The sequence below is a fragment of the Ostrea edulis genome, chromosome 3 (assembly GCF_947568905.1).
Source record: "Ostrea edulis chromosome 3, xbOstEdul1.1, whole genome shotgun sequence".
NCBI lineage: Eukaryota > Metazoa > Mollusca > Bivalvia > Ostreida > Ostreidae > Ostrea > Ostrea edulis.
In genome coordinates, this window is record NC_079166.1 from 93,419,118 (window position 1) to 93,436,177 (window position 17,060).

At 35.2% G+C, this 17,060-nt stretch overlaps 1 protein-coding gene across 1 annotated transcript in view; it reads right to left on the reverse strand.

Annotated features, from left to right (window-relative positions):
- Window positions 1-17,060, reverse strand: part of LOC125652354 (uncharacterized) — a 270,302-nt gene that overhangs the window by 251,911 nt on the left and 1,331 nt on the right. The window contains exons 2-4 of the mRNA XM_056159425.1: window positions 2,892-2,979; window positions 2,632-2,752; window positions 1,091-1,594 (exon numbers count right to left, since the gene is read on the reverse strand). Of these exons, the coding sequence (XP_056015400.1) occupies window positions 1,091-1,594; window positions 2,632-2,752; window positions 2,892-2,930 (664 nt within the window). The 5' untranslated portion in view covers window positions 2,931-2,979. The remainder of the gene's footprint in view (window positions 1-1,090; window positions 1,595-2,631; window positions 2,753-2,891; window positions 2,980-17,060) is intronic.

Below are 17,060 nucleotides of genomic sequence, written 5' to 3' on the forward strand. Positions count from 1 at the left end.
TTGTTTCATCACATCATGACTGTGATTGGCCCCATTAATATGCAACCATCATCAGGTAGTGCAGATTCAGATTTATTCAAATTATGGCCCTGGATGGTAAGGCGAGGTAACAAAATGATCAAATTGTTAGGTGATAACATACATGTATGATCAAATTTATCAGCATATTTCGTAATTGCTCTCATTTAATATCTTATACGGTCGGTGAAATGAAAGAAATTATTTGCGATCGTTCTTCGAAGCTTGTACTAATATGTTTCTTGTTATTTCCGATACATGCAGTGTGTTTGATTTTTAAAAAAAGTTGCCCACGTTTGCTCAGAAAACAGGACTTCGTTTGTCACACTAAATACCAAAACCGCAACGGAATCGGAGACGAAATAGTAGTTCCAAATGTCTGTATAACATTGCGACGTGAACGTGTGGGCGGCCTACAGGCTGTTGGTGGGACACATTCACCGATTAAATACAATTAGGCGAAAACCCCAAAAGATGGAACCATTTCCAGCAATGGACAGGGGTTGAGTGTCATATTTAACATGAAATATCAATTCAGTATGATTGCATACTGTAAACGAAATACTCATCACCCACGATATTTCTAATAATTTTTTTCTCACGGCTTGCGTGCATCCACCGTTTATATAAACGTCATTCCTTCATGAATAATCATTAGAAAATCACCGTTAACCCCTTGCATTGAATAGAACATTACTCCTTTGATACCCTTATAATTTGTTCTGATGGGTTTTTTTCTTCTTCAAAAATATGAAAATATTGCATTCATAAGGATTGTTATAATAATTCATATCGATGGAGAGAATGATGTGATTCAAAGTGCTGTGTCATATTTAGATCGACACATCTTTCACTTCATTTTTTTTAATTTAATGACTTTACTTACTTGATTTTCCCACAGTTCAAAAGTAGAGAAACATTCCAAAAATATGATGTATGAATCATATATTTCATATGCCAGAGTTTCAAAGATTTAGAGGTATTCCCTTTGCATGGTCCTGTTTTTAAACGTTACTGGTCAAATTCACAGGTACGTCAGAGAAAGTGTTAAAGTGATTGACATTTTATTTACGTATTTCGGTGATAACGCTCCGTCCATAATGAAGCAACCAATCCTTTGTGACATTCAGATATTCCTTTGTGACAAAGAAGTCGATGAAGTCAAGTCCTTTTCTCCAGACAAAAGGCTGCAGAATGTTCTGGATGATTCGTTTTCTAATTCCTTCATATTTGGGGTAATACCAGTTCTTCTCAATAATCATGCTCAATATCAGATATTCACTGTCAGTTCTGACACTGTCTGCAAAGTCTTCAATAATCCTAACTCTGACCTCAGGAGAAGAAAACTCTACTTTTTCCTCGTCCCTTTTCAGCACGTCTCCTTTGTCTGTCATTGATTTAATAGAACGGATATCCTCCTCTAATGGTCTGCTGTCCATGTCACACAAGCTTCTAGTATTTTCCAAATATTTATGGAATTCCCCTTTATCTATCTCCCTAGAATAAATCACTTCATCTCCTGTCAACAAATGAAGTAGGATCGCCTGGTCATATTCAGAAAGTTGACAGTATATATCTGGAAACAAATGAAATGTGTATACTGATATTGATAGAGAATATATGTATTTGTAAATCATCAAGGAGAGGATTTTGATACAATAACATAACTGATTCAATTCCCAAAGTGAATTATAACCCCACGACAAGCTTCTATTTTTTCCAAACATTTATGGAAATATCCTTTATCTATATCCCAAAAAGAAAGCCCGACATATCGTGTCAATAACTGAAGTAGGATCGCCTGGTAATATTTACAGTAGATGCCTTGAAAAAAATGGAATGCTTATATTGATAGAAAACACATGTATATTTATATATCACCAACGAAACTTTTTGGAGATTCAATGATACAACCAATTAAATTATCAAAGTGAATTACAACCTTAAGATTAGGCAGAACTCACTTCATAAAATCAAAAATTGTACATAAACTGATCGACAAATATGTTGAATTTCTAAGATGTACATACTTAGCAAAACACAAATCCCCTAAATAAAGAATAACTGAATTTCATGATGCTTTCTATCACTCTATTGAAATAAATAATGTCTAATGTTGTGTAGCTTACTAAAGATAAATCACTTGTATCATCGATCAATGTTTGGAATGGAAATGTGAGAATTCAAGATTTCTCTTTAACGTGAAAATGAATATATCAAATCACGTTAAATACATATGTTTGGTAAGAGCAGTTCAGTAGTTATACTTACATATGCATCGTTAATTAATCTATAAAATGAATACCTCGTTTGTATCCATATTGCATGTATGTTGCCTCAAAAAATCTTAATCAATTAGAATCAATACAGTCACGTCAGTTAGAGTCAGTTTTCATTGAATTAATTATTAATTTTCTGCTTCAAACTATGGAGGTATAGTTTATAACACCAAAACATATAGTTACGGCTCTTTCTATATAGTTACGGCTCTTTCTATATAGTTACGGCTCTTTCTATATAGTTACGGCTCTTTCTATATATTTGAGAAAAAATCCCAATACCCGCATTTAATGGTCAATGAGACGAAATTATATACAATAGTAATTTCTTTACTGGTAACATTGTCTTCTTCTTCCTCCTCCTCCTCACCATCATCATCATCATCATCATCATCATCACCCTCACCATCGTCTTTGCTGTTGGAGTCTGCTCTAAAACGCTTTTGCAAGAGATCCTTGGTAAAGAGAAAATATCAATAGAAATATTACCCCTTAGGAGAGGAATGAATGTACATTGTGACATATATATAGTTTATGTATCACTGTGATATTCAAAGGACATGAACTAGATCCTTGCAATCAAAAACTACTCACAGACTCAACAGCTGAATCACGACGCTTTCTGTCTGCCATTACTGACGACGTCAATATCTTATCAACAGTTGTGAAAGTTGGTCACATTCTGAAATTTAAAACGTGAAGCGTTATAAGTCATCATCTCCTGGATTTGAATAAAGTGGTACAGTATGTCAGATGATGACGAAGTAAAAGTTCTGAGAAATATTCTCGAATGAAGTTCAACGGGAAATCATCATTTAAGATGTCATACGCTGTTCTAAGTTTTAGTAAGTTGTAGCATTCGTTGTTTTCATTTCCTTTTGTTACCACTTTATTTAAAAGAAATATGAAATAGACGATAGCGAAAACGAATATTTTAATGTTTAAATGAACTGTGTTTGCATTAGAAATAAATCAACAGGAAATTAATTCGTATCAGAGATATTTTCATATACATGTACATGCACCTTAATGATAATAATTTTGTTTTAAAGTCAGACATAACAGCAATGAACATTAGCTATATACCAGCTATTTACCGACTTGCACGGATGTTAGCGATATGTGATCATTGGGTAGGTGGAAACCAGAGTACCCGGAGGAAACCCACGTGTTCGAGTTGGAGACCAACATTCATATATGATGAACCAAACACAGAGATTCTCATAATCCTCTGTCATGTAAGAATAGCTCCAACGTAAATAGGTATACTTAAAGCTGACATGAATTAATATAGTAGAATTCCCCGTGTCTGCCGCATGTATCTGTTTATCCGCCATATTAGATAACTGTTCTATTTATGGGCCGGCACAAGGCAATGATATAGGTTTGAAGAAGTTGCATGCGTTTCTGCGGGACAGATGTCTGTTACTGCGGGTGTGTTTAATATAGATTGACGCCTTATATGCAGCTTTTTTTTTAGTGTTCTTTTTGACAGGGGTTTATGTTTTATATTTTTATGACCACAAAAATGTAATGGTATAATATATAACTAAATGCTGCCATGAGACAGTAATACCCGCACGTAAGCATTTGCCTTTAAATATACACTCCGTCCAAATGGCGAATCCAGAAGGGAATCCGGGGATTGGCACCTCCCCCCTTTCTGTGGGACATCTTTGTTGTTTTAAAAAAAATATATATATGATACTGCTAATATTTGTAGGCAATTATTTTTAATGTACAAGTTAAATAAAAGATTAACTAGCACTGGATGATACACGTATATCTATTTGTATCAATTCATTTTTTTTTTATATTTTGATTTCTAGAACACCCCCCCCCCCTCCTTTATATCTCTGAATCCTATAATGTTTAACTAGCAAAGAAGCGGATGGACGTTGTAATAAGTATCTAAAAGGTCAAGTGCTGACCCCCCACTTCAAACATTCCTGTATCCGTTTCTGTAAGATCTACTTCACAAGCTCATATTACAGAGATATAATGGTACCCTAATTGGTATCCAGGTTTTCTGCAATTCCTTGTAGTTACTTCAGTGTGTATTTTACAAGTTTAATTTTTAGTGACTTACATGCTCAAACAAATGTGATAAAAGTTGATGATCAGCTTATCGTCATATGTTGTTCCCCTCCCCCTCTAAATATATCTATGATCATTTGACCTGGCATGACTTTTTAGTGAGCAAAATATTTACGAACGTAATGTGACCAGGGTTAAATACTAGATGATTTAAAGAGAAGAAATAACGGAGTTTGAATGATATCAATGTTGTTTATTTGTGTTTGAATGCATGGTGATGATCATTGTACTTTGATAAAGTGACTTTTTTATAGGATCCGAAACAGTGACGTGTGAGAGAGTTGGTTGGCGGGGATTTCTACTTTCATTTTTGAGGATGCAGTAAACGGACGACAGGAGGGGAAGCTGCGCATTTCCTTGTTGGATGATTTGTGTACATGTGTGGACGTGGAGGTCATTTCAATGAGTTCACTTGGATTTAAGAGGCTGAGCAAAGGCACAAAGAAAATGTTTCCTGAGTATAGAGTCTGAACAAAGGATATTGCATCATTCCTGATCAGGCAAGTTGAAGATAACGAACAGTGATCAATCTCATATTCATTTATTTTATTTTATTTATCATTTTTTCCTTTTTTGTTTTTGGAATAATATTTTATTCATTTATTGGTTTACAATATTACAGAAGGTGAAATGTACATGTGTAACTCTTTCTGTGTATGTCTATTTGATTTAATTTGGGGGGGGGGGTATTATCAGTTTGTATAGAGTGTCAATTTTGTGTATTGCTTAAAGATCAGTACCAGTGCCCTAATGTTGAACATTGGGCAGATATGTAAATTGGCACTTGGTTGGTCCATGCAGTCCTCCTTGACATTGACAGAGGTTTCCCACGGAGACTGTTTCTACAAGTTATGCGTAGAATGTCGGTCATATATCTGTGTCTCGCAAGTACTTGGTGCAGACAACTATCATTCTGAATCCCGTGAAGGAAGGGGATATAGACTTCCTTTGGAATGACGTACATACTCAATATTGCGTTCCTTATGGAGACCCACATCTTGAAGAGTGACCTTGACTTTTGACCTTGACCTCATTTTTTAAGTCAACCATTTAAGACCTTGTGGAGGAGAAATTGATCTTGACCTTTGACCTAGACACACTTACAAGGTCATTCAAGGTCAACAATCCTAGAATATCATGTGACTACTAAAGATGTAGATGGAGCTTTATGATAGAAAACGTCATTTTTCGGCCCCTATTTGCCCCCTGGAGCCAATATGAACATTCTAAAACCTTATTGCACATCTACAGGACATTACTATTCAGCTCCCTAAATATGATGTGACTATTCCTAAAGATGTAAATGGAGTTTAAGTGACAAGCTTTGTGATAGAAAACGTCATTTTTCGGCCCTTATTTTCCCCCTGGGGCCAATATGAAAATTCCGCAACCTTATTGCACATCTACAGAACAATACTATTCAGCTCCTAGAATATCATGTGACTGCTCGTACAGATGTAGATAGAGTTTAAGTGACAATCTTTATGTTAGAAAATGTCATTTTTCAGGCCCTATTTGCCCCCTCCTGAAACCTTATTGCACATCTAAAGGACTTTGCCATTCAGCTCCTAGAATATAATTTGGATTGCGCTGTAAATGTGGACACAGTTTTAGTGACAACAACTGGGACGGACGGACGGCCGGACAGACCGGGATGAAAACAATATACCTGAACTTTCTTTAGAAAGTGCGGATATAAAATTCCAAAACCTTATTGCACATCTACAGGACATCAGCAACCAATTTCCTAAAGATTATTAGGATACTGCTTAAAACGTAAAAAGAGTTCTGGGGACCTGAGTGTTCTTTTATGCAAAAATGTCATTTTTGAACCCTCATTTGACCCCAGGGGTGAAAATGAAAATTCCAAAACCTTATTGCACATCTATAGGACACCAGCAATCATCATCCAAAAGATTATTAGGCCACTGTGTAAAATGTAAGAAGAGTTCTGGAAACAAGGGTTTTTTGTACAAAATTGTCATTTTTCTACCCCTATTTGATCCCTAGGGTGGAAATGAAAATTCCAAAACCTTATTGCACATCTACAGGACACCAGCAATCATTTTCCAAAAGATTATTAGGCTACTGTGTAAATTGTAAGAGGAGTTCTGGGAACCAGGGTTTCTTTGTACAAAATCGTCATTTTTCGACCCCTATTTGATCCCTAGGGTGAAAATGAAAATTCCAAAACCTTACTGCACATCTACAGGACACCAGCAATCATTTTCCAAAAGATTATTAGGCTACTGTGTAAATTGTTAGAGGAGTTCTGGGAACCAGGGTTGTGTTAAAAAACATCATTTTCGACCCCCATTTGAAAATGAAAATTCCAAAACCTTACTGCACATCTACAGGACCCAACCAATCATCTTCCAAAAGATGATTGGGCTACTGCATAAAATGTAGGAGGAGTTCTGGGAACCAGGTTTTTGTTTAAGAAACGTCATTTTTGACCCCGTTTTTGCCCCCAGGGTAAAATTGAATATTTTAAAACCTTATCATATATCTAACAGTACACCACCTATCATATTCCAAAAGATCACTTGGTTACCACTTGAAATAAAAGAGCAGTTTGAGGAAAAAGACAGACGGACGGACGGACGGACCAGGGTAACAACAATATACTCGAACTTTCTTTAGAAAGTGCGGGTATAACTATAATTTAAAATGTCATGACCTCTGTATTATACATCTCGCATAGCGAGGTATTCTTTAATTAGAAGACAGAGAAATAATATCATTTCACAAGCGGTGTGTGCTATTGACGCCACGCCACCAAGCTGTACGTACACGGATTACACGATAATTGGACAATAACATTAACATGTCAACCTGGAGCTTTACATTGACTATCGTAAAAGCTTGTCTAGAATTTCGTCAAATTTTAAGGTTGTGAAAACAATTTTATTTGAAACCCAATAATTTTAGAAGTCATCTTTCAAAACAACAGACATCTGGAAAGAAAGGCACGATGAAAGCATGCGATTAAATAGACATAACCATCCATCCTTCTTGGGTTTGTTTCTTTCTTTATTGGGATGGGTCAAAAGAGAGGTGGTGGGGGTGGGGCAGCCGGAGAAGAAGTGTGTTTTTTTGTGTGTGTTTTTTTACAATTGTCGGGTATTTCTTATCTCGTAAAATGTAAAATTGAAATCAAAGCTCTAAATCCTACATTTTGGGGATAAGGAGACGAGCGTTGATACTTTATTCCAATTCTTAGGTTAATTTGATTATACATTTATTTCCACTACAGTCCACTGTTACTTTTCAAAAAAGGTAAGGAACTAGCCTATAGATCGAACTTTAAAAATTGCCAACTCTGTCTGTAATGATAGAGGAAAAAGAACGCTCTCAAATAAAGTGTGGAGCTAGTCCCCACCTTCACTCTAATGCTACGTAACTCAATACAGGTCGAGGTATTTAAAACATTTAAAGGTGGTTTACATAAAGATGTTTTCAAAATATTGGATCGCACGTGAAAAAACAAAACAAAAATAAAGTCCAATCAAATACCAACATAAATATTACATTACATTCGATGTACATGTACATATAATTAACATTGTCCAGGCGTGGATATTGAAAGGTTACCGGAGTGGAAGGGTGAATAGGAGGATTAAGTTGCTGAGATAATAGTATGCATTTTGTGCAATTCTTTCAACGTCTACATTGGGTTTTATAGGCTAGCTACCAAAATGAAAACACTCTTCAGAATTAATTTAAAATGACAAACGAATTTACAACGTCTAACAAGAGGAAATTAAATTCACATAGTTTTCATCAACAACCCTCCCCACTTCGAACTACATTTGATGTTTGCTGAAAATAATAATAATATGTGTGTGAAAAGTGACGTCGGATGACAAACTTATAGTAGCCTGGTTCCCGAGGCCTCGGGAACCAGGCTAAAACTTACAGGACCCCCTCCCCAATATTTGAATTTAGATATTCATCCTATCATAAATGCAATGCAATAATGGTGTTCCAGGGAAAATATGAATCCAAAATTTTGATTAAAATTAATAATAAAGAATTAATGATATGTTCAAGATACTTTGATCATGATCTAAGCAGAGGACTACTTTGATATTTACAGATTTTGCTACATCATGATACAACTTTGCCTACGAAACAAAAAAATCGCACAGTCTACAGAAATGAAATCAGTGGCTAAAATTACGTTCATTAAGTACAAAAAAGTATCTTAACTGGTACCTTTAATTACAGACAGATATAGTAAATCATTATGCTCACGTTCTGAATTGTGGATCGCAACGGTTTGTGTGCTCCTTGATTTAGAGGGAAATAACTTGCACTGCATTGTGAAAAATGTATTCGATTTAGAGGTCCTTTTATTCAAACATAAGGTTGCGTATGCGTTAAGATGACTAGGCAGTGATTTTAACCCGTGAATGTTTGTGTGGATAAAAAAGCCATTGCAATGTGAGTTTAGTCTGTGTTTTTTTGACAAACTTGTTAATTTGGAAGTGTGTTTGGGGGTCCATGTAAGGATAAGATTGGAACGGGGTTGGCGTAGGCTGTCGTCTGATGAACAAATTCCAAAACCCACTAGCAAACTGTTCGAAGTCGCGGATGTGATTGACAAAGGATTTTGAGACGAAAATGATAGAGCAAATTACTTTAATAACAATCGCGGTGAGGATCTTTCAAAATAGTCAGAAAAAAATACGTTCGTCATGTGATAAGAAATAGAATAATTTTCGTAACGATTTTATAGCAAGTATTGACGATAAATATCAAAGCAATGAATTCAGATTTTGACCTTGAACTTGGAACACACCAAAGACAAATTGACTTGCTACCACGGTATGTTGATACGCTTATAGAAAGAATACAAAAAGTCGACAATCTAGAACATCCTGACTGAAAATCAGAATCAGCTGACAGCACAAACAAGAAAAACAACTCGAACACACTTAGTGACGCAGAACACACGATAATAGATTATAACACTATGCATAACCAAGACGAGGCTATTCTTGAGATAGCTAAGGATCTTATTAGATTCCTATGTGATTCTGTAAATGTATTTACAACGACAGAATTAAAGAGCAGGGGTTGAGAGAAACCAGGTCTGGTTACAATTAGCTTTTCATCAGTTGAAGAGAAAATTGATGTATTATGAAAGAGACACCATTTACTTGATATTCCAGCGTACACATTCGTTTTCCTGGAATCATCAAAACCACACACAGAAAGATTAATTAAGGAGTGACTTTAATTCTGGGGCAAGTTATACGAGTATAACCTGGTCTGGATCAGTTTATGCTGAAGCGGATTATAAAAAAATGTAAACTGACCCAAACCAGGTTAAACTCGTATAACTTGCCCCAGAAATCAAGTCATTAACCTTTCTTCCTAAGTCTTTATGATTTAATCCAAGAGACAAAGATGCTAACCTTCGTTTATCAAAATGTACATAAACTCGGAAAAATACAAGTCAATTGAGCCGCCCAATGATTGACTTAGCAACAACGACACGAAGCGCCTATATGAAGATCGCCATCTTTAATCTTAATTCTACGGAGCCTAACTATTGTATAGAAGGTGAAGTTTGTCATGATAGAAAATATGTTTAGACTATGCATGTAATGCATATTCGCTGCCCTTTAGAGATAGGGTAGAGATCGACTTTGAAGTGGCCCATCTCCGACCCATTGCATCCTCAGTTCCAAAAGGGGATGGAAAAGTTGACTCATTAATTTGACAACTACACCTAACGCTATTAAAACTGTACGTATTTAAAGCCAAACTTCGATATACCAAATCTGCAAAATACGATTAGATTCACCGTTTAAACTTACATTTTCACTACACATCGTTTCAACTGCCTACCATAAAGAAGAGAGAGAGAGAGAGAGGGAGAGAGAGAGAGAGAGAGAGAGAGAGAGAGAGAGAGAGAGAGAGAGAGGGGGGGGGAGAGAAGTGTCAATAAATCGAACTTCTTTACCATTTCAAAGGAAAGAAATTGCCGTTGTCAATAAAACTGACGGGGCTTATATTACTTCGCATTGTTATGGTTATAAAGGGCAAGTGACTGTAATCGCAAATGAAAGTTCCTAGCAGAAGCAACACATAATACATGGGTGGATCCAGAAGGAGGGGGGGGGGTTCCAGAGCGCCCCTTTGGAGAACCAAACAATTTAAGAATGATTCAAGTTTAACGAGACTTTGAGTCCAAATGATATGAAAGGTAGATACTTACATGTATATGTACTACTAATTGTTTCATTCAAATTTATCAACACCAGTATAATTATCGTTTAATTCTAGGATAAATAAGACGACACACTGATAAAATATTTACAATATTTTCGTCAAATGCAAGTATCGCTTTAAAAAGAATTCTTAAAAAGTATATGTAACATAAACAATTTTAATAAAAAAAAAAGAATTTTAAAAAGTAGAGAATTTGAAAGGGAAAAGGAAGGTCCAGGAAATGTTCAGAATGCAGGAGTTACACCATTTACCCTACAGCTTCTGGGGGCCTAGGCCGCCCCCAGCTTACTGGGAGTAACCCTTTCTCTCTCATTTCTTTGCTATATCAAACATAGATATAGATAGCAGAAGGACGTTGTGAAAAGTTTCTAAAAGATCAAGTACTGCCCCCCCCCCCCCTCCCCTTAAAAAATTCCTGCATCCGTTTCTGTAAGATCTACTTCACAAGCTCAATTACAGAGACAGAATGATACCCTAATTGGTATCCAGGTTTTCTGCAATTCCTTGTAGTTACTTCAGTGTGTATTTTTACGACAGGTTTAATTTTTAGTGACTTACATGCTCAAACAAATGTGATAAAAGTTGATGATCAGATATCGTCATATGCTGTTCCACCCCCACCCCCTCTAAATATATCTATGATCATTTGACCCGGCATGACTTTTTAGTGAGCAAAATATTTACGAAGGTAATGTGACCAGGGTTAAATACTAGATGATTTAAAGAGAAGAAATAATGGAGTTTGAATGATATCAATGTTGTTTATTTGTGTTTGAATGCATGGTGATGCTCATTGTACTTTGATAAAGTGACTTTTTTATAGGATCCGAAACAGTGACGTGTGAGAGAGTTGGTTGGCGGGGATTTCTACTTTCATTTTTGAGGATGCAGTAAACGGACGACAGGAGGGGAAGCTGCGCATTTCCTTGTTGGATGATTTGTGTACATGTGTGGACGTGGAGGTCATTTCAGTGAGTTCACTTGGATTTAAGAGGCTGAGCAAAGGCGCAAAGAAAATGTTTCCTGAGTATAGAGTATGTACAGAGGATATTGCATCATTCCTGATCAGACAAGTCTAGCTTATTCATTTATTTTATTTTATTTATCATTTCTTCTTCTTTTTTCTTTTTTTTAATAATATTTTTTGTTCATTTATTGGTTTACAATATTACAGAAGGTGAAATGTACAAGTGTAGCTCTTTCTGTCTATGTGCATTTGTTTTAATTGGGGGGGGGGTATTATCAGTTTGTGTAGAGTGTCAATTTTGTGTATTGCTTAAAGATCAGTACCAGTGCCCTAATGTTGAACATTGGGCAGATATGTAAATTGGCACTTGGTTGGTCCATGCAGTCCTCCTTGACATTGACAGAGCTTTTCCACGGAGACTGTTTCTCCAAGTTATGCGTAGAGTGTCGGTAATCTATCTGTGTCTTGCAAGTACTTGGTGAAGACAGCTATCATTCTGAATCCCGTGAAGGAAGGGGATATAGACTTCCTTTGGAATGACGTACATACTCAATGTTGCATTGCTTGTGGAGACTCACATCTTGAAGAGTGACCTTGACCTTTGACCATGACCCCATTTTTGAAGTCAACCACTTAAGAGCTTGTGGAGGAGAAAGTGATCTTGACCTTTGGCCTTGACTCATTTTCAAGGTCATTCAAGGTCAACAATCCTAGAATATCATGTGACTACTCCTAAAGATGTAGATGGAGCTTTATGATAGAAAACGTCATTTTTCGGCTCCTATTTGCCCCATGGGGCCAATATGGAAATTCCAAAACCTTATTGCACATCTACAGAACATTACTATTCAGCTCCTTGAATATCATATGACTATTCCTAAAGATGTAGATGGAGTTTAAGTGACAAGCTTTGTGATAGAAAACGTCATTTTCGGCCTCTATTTGCGTTCTGAGGCCAATATGAAAATTCCAAAACCTTATTGCACATCTACAGGACATTGCTATTCAGCTCCTAGAATAGCTTGTGACTGCTCCTACAGCTGTAGATGGAGTTTAAGTGACAAGCTTTATGTGAAAAAAAAATGTCATTTTCATACCCTATTTGCCCCCTGGGGCCAATATGAAATTTCTGAAACCTTATTGTACATCTAAAGGACTTTGCTATTTAGCACCTAGAATATCATTTGGATTGCGCTGTAAATGTGGACACAGTTTTAGTGACAACAACTGGGACGGACAGACGGATGAACCAGGATAAAAATAATATACCCGAGCTTTCTTTAGAAAGTGCGGGTATAATAAAAAATTTGGTAAACGTTTGATACTGACAAAGTTTTTATTTTCCATAGATAATAAATTACATGTATTTATAATTTTTAAAATGTTGTCAAGGGCAATAACTCCTATGCTAGAATTACCTCTACTGCATGTCCATGACACAATGATTTCACTAATATCCACAATTAATTTTTATATATCTATGAATTAGCACTTTTCTTAACTGTTGACATTTAAAAATTGTCATATCAGTAAGTTTTTTTTAGATCAATTTTTATTATTCTGTTTAACGAAAATGTTTGATTTTTTTATGTTGATATATACTTCTGTTTTTGTATGTATGACATCTTTAAAAAGGTGGCGACATACATATTATCTTTGGTTATTGATGAAATTAAACTATACTGAGTGAAAATCAATAATATTAATATTGATAAGTCACATGAGGATCGATCCAGCTTAACTAAAGTATTTCTAATGTTCAACCAAAATTTTGATATCAACTTTTGAGCTACAAGTGAGATACAGCATTCACAATTCTTTCTTATATCAACAAGGCTCGTGCCATGTTTTTGTTTACAATTAGATTGCTTAATTGAAAATAGCATGTGTAAAACTAAATGATTTGTGCTAAATACTAAAAACTATGAAATTGTGTCAAGAATTAACTTGTAAATTGAAAAATCCGCTTTAAACGAAACGAACTATTACTAGTATATTTAACATATGTAAACAAAAGTATTGCATTATAACTATGGATTAACACGTTCAATGTTAAACGTATGCAGATCTTGCTCCATCATTTTCTCTTTCTGTAATCTGTATTTCATTCTATATTTATAAATAGAAAAAACTTAACAGAGGATATAAGATTATTCAGAAAGATTGGTTTTTTTTTTTTTTGTTTTTTGTTTTTTGTTTTTTTTTTCTTTGTTTGTTCTTTATTTTGTTTGTTTTTTTTTTTTTTTTTTTTTTTTTTTTTTTTTTTGTTGATTGCTAGTACAATAGTGTCCCATGTAATATAAAACTCCAAGAAGGAGCTAATTATTTCTCCCAAATATGCTTAATGATTTTAAATTCATACATTATTGTTTTATGTCTTCATCTTCTTTCGAACTTTTCAAGAAAAAAATAAAAACTTACTTCTTCAGACTTGCTTATCACGATTTTATGTAAGCCATTTCCAGTGACAGTATTAATATTCTTTTTCATGAAACCTTTTTGTATGTATTTTCTGTAGTTTAATTACGATTTTTTTTTCACACTGTTTTAGATATGTTCAATTTTTAATTGTAGTTTATTGTTGTTTTAATGTAAAGCGCTTAGATTTTTTTTTATTATATAATGCGCTATATAAATACTGTAAATAATAATAATAATCTATATTGCATGCTTCACATGATGGAAACACATCTTTCTTTTTTTCCCATTTACTTTCATGTACATCATTGTTCAAAGTACCATAAAGTAGTTTATAGTTTAATTCTGATTATCAACATTGACAAGAATAAAGTAGACATTATATGTAAGGGTTGTGTAGAGTTGTTCTCCTATCTAAAGACCCACCTATATCGAATTGAGAATCTTCACACGGACACTAACCTTTTGAAGCATTTTTGAAAATGAAAGTATTTCACTTTCTTTTCCACATTCATCAAATCAAATTACAAAAACTTTAAAAGACAACAAAGGTACAAAACATAAAATCAAAAAAGATAAATTTAAAGGGGGAGACATAACCCCTCCAAAAAAAAAAACAAGAGGCCCATGGGCCACATCGCTCACCTGAGTCACCTTGGTCCATATCAGAAGATTTTCCATATCTATTTGCATGTAAAACCGTAGTCTCTATTATGGCCCCAAACCTACCCCTGGAGGCCATGGTTTTTGCAAACTTGAATCTACACTATGTCAGAAAGCTTTCATGTAAATATGAACTTCCTTGGCCCAATGGTTCTTGAGAAGAAGATTTTTAAAGATTTTCCCTATATATTTGTATGTAAAACTTTGATCCCCTATTGTGTCCCAATCCTACCCCAGGGGGGCAAGAATTCAACAAACCTGAATCTGCACCATATCAGAAAGTTTTCATAAAAATCTCAGCTTTTCTGGCTTAGTGGTTCTGGGAAGAAGATTTTTAAAGATTTTTCCTATATATTTGTATATAAAACTTTGATGCCCCGGGGGCCATGATTTTAACAATTTAGAATTTGCATTATATAAGGAAGCTTTCATATAAATCTCAGTTTTTCTGGTTCAGTGGTTCTTGAGAAGAAGATTTTTAAAGATTTTCCCTATATATTTGTATGTAAAACTTTGACCCCCTATTGTGGCCCCATCCGACCCCCGGGGGCCATGATTTTAACAATTTAGAATTTGCATTATATAATGAAGCTTTCATATAAATCTCAGTTTTTCTGGTTCAGTGGTTCTTGAGAAGAAGATTTTTAAAGATTTTCCCTATATATTTGTATGTAAAACTTTGACCCCCTATTGTGGCCCCATCCGACCCCCGGGGGCCATGATTTTAACAATTTAGAATTTGCATTATATAAGGAAGCTTTCATATAAATATCAGTTTTTCTGGTTCAGTGGTTCTTGAGAAGAAGATTTTTAAAGATTTTCCCTATATATTTGTATGTAAAACTTTGACCCCCTATTGTGGCCCCATCCGACCCCCGGGGGCCATGATTTTAACAATTTAGAATCTGCACTACCTAATAAAGCTTATCTATAAATTTCATCTTTTCTGGCCCAGTGGTTCTTGAGAAGAAGATTTTTTAATGACCCTACCCTATTTTTACCTTTTCTTGATTATCTCCCCTTGGAAGGTGGCCTGGCCCTTTATTTTAACAATTTAGAATTCCCTTTATCTAAGGATGTTTTGTGCCAACTTTGGTTGAAATTGGCCCAGTGGTTGTTGAGAAGAAGTTGAAAATGTGAAAAGTTTACAGACGAACAGACGGACGGACGGACGCCGGAATACGGGTGATCAGAAAAGCTCACTTGAGCTTTCAGCTCAGGTGAGCTAAAAATACAAGAGGAAAACAAAACAAGAGAATCAAAGATCATGATTTCCGAGTAACTATCAATCATAGATGGAATTAATTATGGAATCAATTACTGATGTAATACGTCACATCGCTAATAATCGGGATCGGGATGCCGTAAATCTTCAATAAATTTAATGTTTTCTGGTCAAAATTTAGCTTAAAAAAAACAAGTACTTTTGAGAAATATTGCGAAATTATTTAATAATCATGTTTATTTAAGCGGTCTACATACAAATAAACACTTCAATTGCATTCGGTTATGACATTTTACCAGCGTACTCTATAGTACTCTAACGTACTCTGTTTAGTAACTTCCTTCTACATGTTGGAGGTTGGCAACTATGCACGACGCACAAAAACACAAAAACTCCTACTTTACTTGATGTGTTCAAAATCTTAGGTGTCCTATGGCCTTAAATTCAATCGCCTAGTTGGGTAGCTCGGAAGGTCAACGAGTCAACTGCTGATATTGTAGTAATATTCGATGTTATTCAGATCGGACTCGACATTCCCGATACTGAGCAGCTGTCAAGTTAGTTGTATTCAAGTCACAGACCAGACCTCTAGAGACGATCATCTCGGAGATCTGTACAACTCAGCCTATGGCGAACGACTTATGTAGTTACTGCACTAACTGGGCACTCTATATTATATTTATACCTCGTAATGCACAACAATATGTAGATCGCGGGTTCAAGTCTAACAGACGTTTTATGATTATTTTTTTCGGATTGCTCTCTATTAAAACTGTATTTCTAATTAAATTAAGTAATTTGAAAGCTTTCAATGTCAAAGCATTGTTGTTCGTGTCCTACATTTATAAGATTTATTTTTGATGTTTTATTCCTCTTTCAGTTGAAAGCATGTAAGCCTTCAAAATATTTATAATTGTTGACTGCTACGATTTTTGAGCATTTGCTGCGCAGTAAATCGCCGTATCCTTACATAGGCAGCTGAAAACAAGACAACGAACCGTGATCATCTCATATATCCTATAAGCAGTATAAGGAATACAAAAAAATAAGAGTTTAGGCAAACATGAACACCTGGGAAAACAGAATTGGGATCAGTCGCCTAGGAGGATCATTAAACATCCCAACATTCCTTGTTGATCGGTCACATCCG